Here is a 9341-nt window from a genome sequence, read left to right as displayed (position 1 = left end):
TAGGTAGGAGGATTTATAAATGTTGTAAACCGTGATTGACCATACACTCCAGCACAGTAGGTGGCGGCATGCACCTTTAACGTTGGTTTGCAGACCGCCATTATATCATAGAAGAAGATGCCACAGGTCTCAGGCAGCCGGACTTTACCCCTCCAGAGATGTGAGTAGACTACATTATGTGTAGGAGGGGTAGCAATATCAGAGACTACCTAGTGCACAGTGTGCTCCCGAATCCTGCACCCTCTACCCAATTCCCCCCAATGGTTTCTACCGCTGCGGTCATTGTATACATTGTTCCAACTTAAGTGACACAAAAGTATTCTACCACCCACGCTCGTGTAAAATTGTAGTACAACACATGTTGTTTACATGCTCAAATGCCCATGTGGTCTTGTTTACATTGGTCAGACAAAACGCGCGCTCAAATTAAGAATCACTGAACACAAAACAACTATCTGCACCAAAAATATGGACTATGCGATCTTGCGGTACTATGTGAATGCCAATCATAGCTCAGCCTAAACCTTGAAATTCTGGGGAATTGAGAAAGTTTCTCTTTCCTTCAGAGTGTGCAATATTGTGAGGAGATGATTACAGAGAGGTACTTTGGATCGACTGTTTAGGTTGTGTCGAGCCAAAGGGTCTGAATGAACAGCTCTCTTTCTCATCTTTTTTTGTAAATATGTTTTTCTTTCTTTATTTTAATTTAATTTTGTTATTTAAGTGGAATGTATGTGTAAGAATCTTGAATGATGATCATACTCTTGTTTGAATAACCTGTCTAGTTGCTACTGACAGTATTGACCGTATTGACATGTTTGATTGACAAGACAAGTGGGACACTCCTCCTTAATGCTGAAACATAAACCTATTGTTTGTTTATCCCGTTAATAAATCTATTAGATTTACACAGAAACAGAGTGCTCCTTTTTATTTATTCTCCCGGATAGTCACCAGTTGAAGTATCCTGGGGTAATGCATTTTTGGGGGATTTTCAAGCTCCTCAGTCGAGTACCTCATTCCCCCTGTTTTGTTTAAGCTGGGCTGAAGCGCGTTTGGGTATACTTTTTTACAGGCTACATTATGCTTTGAGATGGGCAATAACACTGCAATGATTAATCAATCAAGCACACCAATCAATGACATAGTCTGACAACCTGCAGTATCTGACACGGAATCCTCTCCTCAAGTACACTATCATAGGGATTTGCTGGAACCTGCTGGAGCCAACAATGCGTCCAACCTTCAGTAACATTGGCCAACTTATACAGAGTCTACAGTCTGACCAGCCGTAGCAGGTGAGTGACCAAGAGCCTAAAATATGTAGAGAGTCTGCTTATCTTAATTTCAAATTGTTTTGTTTTTACTTTACATGTTCCTTGTTAACAAAATTAACTAATTCAGTGGAGGTTGTTTTCAGTCTTTGAACACCAAGTCAAGAAATTATGGCCCAAGGATTTTTGCTAAATAATAATGAGTTAACCAAGTTTAATAAGAATGGCAACAAGGGAACAAGCGATCAGAAAAAAGTGCCATCTTTAGCACTTCAATAAAAACTTTGGGCAACCCTGGTCTAAATGAGATCATCATCAGTTATATGGTGAGATTGTGTAAACACACACTGGTGGCTTACATGCCCAAAAACTTAAAGGCAAAATCCACTAAAAAAATGTGCATCATCATGATGATGTGGCCAGTGACATTTTGCTTCTTGAGAGTCCAATATCTTGAAAACTTGACTGCTGAAATGCAAAACATTTTGGGACTGTATCAACAGTGGACTAATGAAAACAATTCTAAAACATTTGAGTGGATTTTCCCTTTAAGGGTTTCTAGCTAACTCTGTCTGAATCCATCGGCGGTAGGAAGTCACTCGTGTGTACACATCAGGGGTACTGGGGTTGGCACACCTCTGCCCTGAGAAAGAGACAATGCCCGCTGACATCCCTTTACACACCAACGGACCTCCTGAATCACCCTGCAAAGAAAAAAATATGAGTAGTTTAGCATAGTTAGGGCCTTGACCAGGAGAAACTCTATTCAAGTTACCTTAAGAGCACAGGAGTTTGGTGGCATCTTAATTGGAGAGCACAGGCTCGTGGTAATGGCTGGAGCGGAATAGGTGGAATGGTATCAAATACATCAAACACATGGTTTGATGCCATTCCATTCGCGCCGTGCCATCCATTATTATGAGCCATCCTCCCCTCAGCAGCCTCCACTGCTTAAGAGTCTAAGCAGTGTGTGTGGGGAGGTCTACTAAGCTAACATATGGAATTGTTTTAAGATGCTCATACCAAGGATAATTTAGTTAGCGGATTTGGAATTCTAGGACCCCTTAAGGTATCAACAAAAAAATACAAATAAATGATTTGATGAAACATCTGAGGGGCCAAAATGTATCTCTCTGGAGGACTGACTATTGAGTGTGATATAATAATACTATATTATCCATGTTTGGTATCTATCTGAAACGTATATTTATACTACTTACATTTACACTCATTTTTTTAACTGGTACCGGGCTACCTTCAGACCAGTCCTGTGACGCTTGTGTGCCAAACCGTTCGGACGCTACAGATGTTTTCATGATAAGATCGATTTTCGGGATGTCTCATGGTCTGACAAACACCGCTGTAGCTCGGCCACCTTCCACCGCAGATGCGGAAGTCCACCATTGGCGGATGTGGTGGATTACGATGCAGCCCATGCAAAAATACAGATATCTCTAGTTTAAATTGACAGATTTTGATGGGGATTTATGTATTATGCTAATTCGATTTCTGCAGGGCGCAGACATCAACTCTAGGGGGTTATAGCCAAGTTGTAGCCAATAATAGCCTGTCCCGACCAGGAAAAACTCATTGTAGAGAGTTATAGCCTATAACAGTGCAGTCATACCGAGCAGAAGCCTTGGAAAGCTCTGGGGCCTGTTGCGCACACCATGCGGCTGGAGATTTTGATGTCGCTCCACCTGCGGGCACACTCTCTGGGTGGGACGATGGTGGCGTTGACCTCCTGGAGCTTGTCTGGTAGGGTGCCGTTATCGCCTATGTCCCCCCAGCCGGCCGTGGTGCACATGCTTCCCTCAGCCATGGAACCATTCATCAGAGGGATCAACTGTACTGCTGTGTTGAGGGTAGCCCTCCCTCTCAACTAGGAAAGATCACAGAGATAACACACTGTATACATAATCTGTATGTCTTCAGATATATATGATGTAAATATATTTAGGCTATAATTCTTATTTTTTATTTCAGTCGTGCATGATTCTGTAGTTTATTTGATGTATTTTCATGGACGTTAAACCTACAATGAGAAGTTAGTATCACCATGGAGATTATTGTAGACTATGTCCTTGATGTCACTCACCTTGAGAAGCATGATGTCATTCTCCAGGTTGTCCCCGTACATCGGATGTGGAATGGATCGAACCACATCCAATACTTGTTGTGAATTTTCATCCTCTGACAAATCGTGAGCCCCAAGAACCACCCTGTATCGCCTGAAAATCAGTACATGAAAGAATTTAGGAGGCAGTATTTACTTGCACAATTACCTTGAAGGACTAGTGCAATAACTTTGAGGGAAATTAGTTTGAGAGAATCTGAGAGAGTTGAATGTGTTAATGTTTGAGAGAGATTCTCACCCGTCACAGTGAGCAGCGGTGAGGACAAAATCCTCTCTCACCAGTACTCCTCCACAAATGTGTTGACCTCGGGACTGTAGGGAAGCCATGTAGGGACGAGAGTTGCGAGCAGCCTCTCTGCCACCAACAATACCCACCTTCGGCACCTTGCGCCCATCAGTGCCTTTGAACAGAAAGTAGAGAATACTTTTCCAATAGCTTTTGTCCATAGCTCTGCAATGCTACTGTGTCTTCACAGCTTACAACAAATGATGGTACTGTGTGTCAGTTAGTTAATTACTGCCAAATAGAATATGAACCGCTGTATGTAAAAGCATTGAAACTAGTACTATACTTTTCAATATTAGTCTGCATGGTGCAGTCAGTTCAGTGCTATTGGTAGTTAGTGTGTTATAGAAATTAAACATACCTTACCATTCAAGGCGATGAGCAGAACTATGTGAAGAACCACTGAGCAGATTGCCATAGTGCATATGGGCAAATGGCATGATGCACCTCGTGGGTATAAATATGTAGGGTGGGGGGAGGGTGTTACTTTCTCAAAATGTGGCTATTTCCAAAGTTACAGACAGTACTGGGTATTTGTTCCTCCCCCCCAGTGTTTGCCAATATGTTGCTGTGGCTTTATGGTTTCAAATGTTGCTTGGTGGACTCTTTGATGAAATCTGGTTGTGATATTATGAAATGATGAATAGACTCTGCTGGTGGGTCTGATTGCATAGAGAACACTTGAGCAATGAGAAGCTTACATTAACCGTTGTTGAAAGTGTTAGAAATTGGTGGTGTTTGTGGTTCTGTGCATTACAGTTTGCCATGATTGGCTCATTTACAGTTGAAGTCGGAAGTTTACATACACTTAGGTTGGAATCATTAAAACTCGTTTTTCAACCACTCCACAAATTTCTTGTTAACAAACTATAGTTTTGGCAAGTCGGTTAGGATATCTACTTTGTGCATGACACAAGTAATTTTTCCAACAATTGTTTACAGACAGATTATTTCACTTATAATTCACTTTACATACACTAAGTTGACTGTGCCTTTAAACAGCTTGGAAAATTCCAGAAAATGATGTTATGGATTTAGAAGCTTCTGATAGGCTAATTGACATCATTTGAGTCAATTGGAGGTGTACCTGTGGATGTATTTCAAGGCCTACCTTCAGACTCAGTGCCTCTTTGCTTGACATGGGAAAATCAAAAGAAATCAGCCAAGACCTCAGAAAGAAAATTGTAGATCTCCACAAGTCTGGTTCATCCTTGGGAGCAATTTCCAAACGCCTGAGGTACCACGTTCATCTGTACAAACAATAGTACGGAATTATAAACACCATGGGACCATGCAGCCGTCATACAGCTCAGGAAGGAGACGCGTTCTGTCTCCTAGAGATGAACGTACTTTGGTGTGAAAAGTGTAAATAAATCCCAGTACAACAGCAAGGACCTTGTGAAGATGCTGGGGGAAACAGGTACAAAAGTATCTATATCCACAGTAAAACAAGTCCTATATCGACATAACCTGAAAGGCCGCTCAGCAAGGAAGAAGCCACTGCTCCAAAACCGCCATTAAAAAAGCCAGACTACAGTTTGCAACTGCAGATGGAGACAAAGATCATACTTTTTGGAGAAACGTCCTCTGGTCTGATGAAACAAAAATAGAACTGTTTGGCCATAATGACCATCGTTATGTTTGGAGGAAAAAGGGGAGCTTGCAAGCCGAAGAACACCATCCCAACCGTGAAGCACGGGGGTGGCAGCATCATGCTGTGGGGATGTTTTGCTGCAGGAGGGACTGGTGCACTTCACAAAATAGATGGCATTATGAGGAAGGAAAATTATGTGGATATATTGAAGCAACATCTCAAGACATCAGTCAGGAAGTTAAAGCTTGGTCGCAAATGGGTCTTCCAAATGGACAATGACCCCAAGCATACTTCCAAAGTTGTGGCAAATGGCTTAAGGACAACAAAGTCAAGGTATTGGAGTGGCCATCAAAGCCCTGACCTCAATCCTATAGAACATTTGTGGGCAGAACTGAAAAAGCGTGTGCGAGCAAGGAGGCCTACAAACCTGACTCCCTTACACCAGCCCTGTCAGGAGGAATGGGCCAAAATTCACCCAACTTATTGTGGGAAGCTTGTGGAAGGCTACCCGAAATGTTTGACCCAAGTTAAACAATTTAAAGGCAATGCTACCAAATACTAATTCAGTGCATGTAAACTTCTGACCCACTGGGAATGTGATGAAATAAATAAAAGCTGAAATAAATCATTCTCTCTACTATTATTCTGACATTTCACATTCTTAAAATAAAGTAGTGATCCTAACTGACCAAAGACAGTGAATTTTTACTAGGATAACATGTCAGGAATTGTGAAAAACTGAGTTTAAATGCATTTGGCTAAGGTGTATGTAAACTTCCGACTTCAACTGTAAATCTAGCCCAGCACTGGTTGGAAAAATAAAAATAAAAGGTTTGGCCTGCAAAATTGTTTAGGTGTTACACACAATGCCTTCTGATGTGTATGCAAATCAGATCACTAGAGCAATTTCACCATAATTAATAACACATTTATTTCCCTTACAGTACATGGTAATGCCTTAGACAGCCAATGTAACAAGTTTAACAGCAGACTAAAGAACCAGTAATATCAGCAGGTATAAGTAATAGCCAAAGGCATAATTTTGCAGCAAACGAAGTATCCATTTTAACATGACTTCTTCTTGATGACGTTCTTTATCCAGGGTAAGAACTTGGAAATCTGAGTGTAAACATTGGGCACATTGGGATAGTCACAGTTTCCCCACATGTTGAAGGAGACAATGCCCACTGCCTCTCCATTGCACACCAAAGGACCACCAGAATCCCCCTGTGCGAGAGACAAGAATCACCTTATAGGCCAAACATTGCTTACCGGTTCTTGCTTTGGATCTTCATGTATGATGTACATGTATTGAATGTAAATTGAATTAAATTAGACAAACCTGACATGTGCCTTTGTTGGTATTGTATCCACCTGCACAGATGACATTGGCAGGAAGTTTAAAATTGACGGAATCCCACTGCTCCTGGCAGACCTTCAGATCAATGGCTTCCACGTCCACCACATGAAGGTTGTCAACGATTGGGCCGCCTGTTTTTGTGGGGCCCCATCCAGCAGCAAGGCACTTTGTGTTGGGTTTGAGGACTTTATCCTTGTTTGGAAGCCTTATTTTGGTCACGGATTTGCTGAATTTAGCTTTCCTAGACAGCTTGAAACACATTTAAAATCTGTTTAGCAGTTATGAAAGTATATGACCTTATAGCACTTTTAGGATACTCTGTAAATGGTCATATGAAGACAAATCCTATTGAAATAAATATATTTAACTAAAGCCCTACCTTTAGAAGCATGATGTCACTACCCGTCTTTACATCTTTATATGAGGTGGGTTTGCATTTGCGTTCCACGTTGTAACTGACAGGTTTCCCAAGGCCCTTCTTGATGTTGTGGGTACCAAGAACAACACTCAAGTTGCTAGACAAGGAGCAGAACAATCAGTGTTTATCGGTCTGTTGAGTAGTAAGGACACTGATATGCTATATGTAATGATACAGTTGAAGTCGGAAGTTTACATACACTTAGGTTGGAGTCATTAAAACTCGTTTTTCAACCACTACACAAATTTATTTTTAACAAACTATAGTTTTGGCAAGTCGGTTAGGACATCTACTTTGTGCATGTCACAAGTAATTTTTCCAACAATTGTTTACAGACAGATTATTTAACTTATAATTCACTGTATCACAATTCCAGTGGGTCAGAAGTTTACATACACTAAGTTGACTGTGCCTTTAAACAGCTTGGAAAATTCCAGAAAATTGGAGGTGTACCCGTGGATGTATTTCAAGGCCTACCTTCAAACTCAGTGCCTCTTTGCTTGTCATCATGGGAAAATCAAAAGAAATTAGCCAAGACCTCAGAAAAAAATTTGTAGACCTCCACAAGTCTGGTTCATCCTTGGGAGCAATTTCCAAACGCCTGAATGTACCACGTTCATCTGTACAAACAATAGTACACAAGTATAAACACCATGGGACCACGCAGCCGTTATACCGCTCAGGAAGGAGACACGTTCTGTCTCCTACAGATGAACGTACTTTGGTGCGAATCCCAATTTGGTGCGAATCCCAATCCCAGAACAACAGCAAAGGACCTTGTGAAGATGCTGGAGGAAACGGGTACAAAAGTATCTAAAGCCACAGTAAAACGAGTCCTATATCGACATAACATGAAAGGCCGCTCAGCAAGGAAGAAGCCACTGCTCCAAAACCGCCATAAAAAGCCAGACTACGGTTTGCAACTGCACATGGGGACAAAGATCGTACCAACCGTGAAGCACGGGGGTGGCAGCATCATGCTGTTGGGGTGTTTTGCTGCAGGAGGGACTGGTGCACTTCACAAAATAGATGGCATCATGAGGAAGGAAAATTATGTGGATATATTGAAGCAACATCTCAAGACATCAGTCAGGAAGTTAAAGCTTGGTCGCAAATGGTTCTTCCAAATGGACAATGACCCCAAGCATACTTCCAAAGTTGTGGCAAAATGGCTTAAGGACAACAAAGTCAAGGTATTGGAGTGGCCATCAAAGCCCTGACCTCAATCCTATAGAACATTTGTGGGCAGAACTGAAAAAGCGTGTGCGAGCAAGGAGGCCTACAATCCTGAAACGTTTGACCCAAGTTAAACAATTTAAAGGCAACTTCTGACTCACTGGGAATGTGATGAAATAAATAAAAGCTGAAATAAATAATTCTCTCTACTATTATTCTGACATTTCACATTCTTAAAATAAAGTGGTGATCCTAACTGACCAAAGACAGGGAATTTTTACTAGGATTAAATGTCAGGAACTGTGAAAAACAGAGTTTAAATGTATTTTGCTAAGGTGTATGTACATTTCCGACTTCAACTGTATGTTACTATTTGGAATGTATAGTTGTAATTGAATTAAGCTACTACTGTACCTTTTGTTACAGTGTGCAGCGGTTAGCACAAAGTCTGGACTAATCAGGAATCCTCCACAGGTGTGCGTTCCATTGTTCTGCACAGAGACCATGTACTGCAGGGAATTCTCCTTGGCTTTTGTCCCCTCGATGATTTGACCCCCAAATGCAACTGAGAGAGTAAAAGTAGTAAAAACACCCACAATGAACTAAACCGTGAGGTAATAGGAAAATGTTAGAATCTCATTGATGTGTGTCCATTGAGTTCAGCAGAGAGACTTACCCGAATGTCCCAGATAGGTCAGGAGAACAGTGAGTAGAAGTTTGTTCATGGTGTGCATCTTGCTTGGAGGGCTTATCAAACGATCCAGGACTACCTGATTCACATGGCCCCTTTATATACACTAGACAGGGGTCTTTCCGATGACATCTGTGTGGTTTCACTTCTATGATGATTCTATCGATCCTTGTATGGTGTCTTCTGGTAAAGGCAAGGTACGTGGTCTCTGCATTTACCGTATTTCTGGCGGCCCTTCTACACATTAATGTAGGTGGTGGGTGATCATAGACACATTGCTATAATGTTATTTAAATGGATGTCAGGCCCAGGCTGATGGCTTTTTAGTCTTGTTTGGTGGTAAGTGCATGAATACTCATAATAGCCTGCAGTAGTGTATACATTTTTACATTTTAGTCATTTTAG

At 41.4% G+C, this 9341-nt stretch overlaps 2 protein-coding genes across 2 annotated transcripts; both read right to left on the bottom strand.

Annotated features, from left to right (window-relative positions):
* Positions 1 to 1473: 1473 nt before the first annotated feature.
* LOC311148609 (complement factor D-like) lies at positions 1474 to 4122 on the bottom strand. The gene is made up of 5 exons (XM_084185591.1): positions 4064 to 4122; positions 3650 to 3812; positions 3373 to 3505; positions 2902 to 3156; positions 1474 to 1978 (listed from the first exon to the last, which is right to left on the bottom strand). Exons 1-5 carry the CDS (start codon positions 4113 to 4115, stop codon positions 1823 to 1825), a joined length of 759 nt encoding a protein of 252 aa, XP_084041717.1. The 5' UTR covers positions 4116 to 4122; the 3' UTR covers positions 1474 to 1822.
* Positions 4123 to 6200: 2078 nt separating this feature from the next.
* On the bottom strand, positions 6201 to 9015 carry LOC311148534 (mast cell protease 1A-like). Its single transcript, XM_084185515.1, has 5 exons — positions 8922 to 9015; positions 8660 to 8810; positions 7031 to 7166; positions 6634 to 6900; positions 6201 to 6518 (listed from the first exon to the last, which is right to left on the bottom strand). Exons 1-5 carry the CDS (start codon positions 8977 to 8979, stop codon positions 6357 to 6359), a joined length of 774 nt encoding a protein of 257 aa, XP_084041641.1. The 5' UTR covers positions 8980 to 9015; the 3' UTR covers positions 6201 to 6356.
* Between the last annotated feature and the right edge of the window lie 326 nt (positions 9016 to 9341).

The sequence above is a fragment of the Coregonus lavaretus genome, assembly GCF_964263955.1.
Source record: "Coregonus lavaretus genome assembly, chromosome: 21".
Classification (NCBI taxonomy): domain Eukaryota; kingdom Metazoa; phylum Chordata; class Actinopteri; order Salmoniformes; family Salmonidae; genus Coregonus; species Coregonus lavaretus.
The sequence above is the reverse complement of the archived record's forward strand: the minus strand, read 5'-3'. Positions and strand labels throughout refer to the sequence as shown.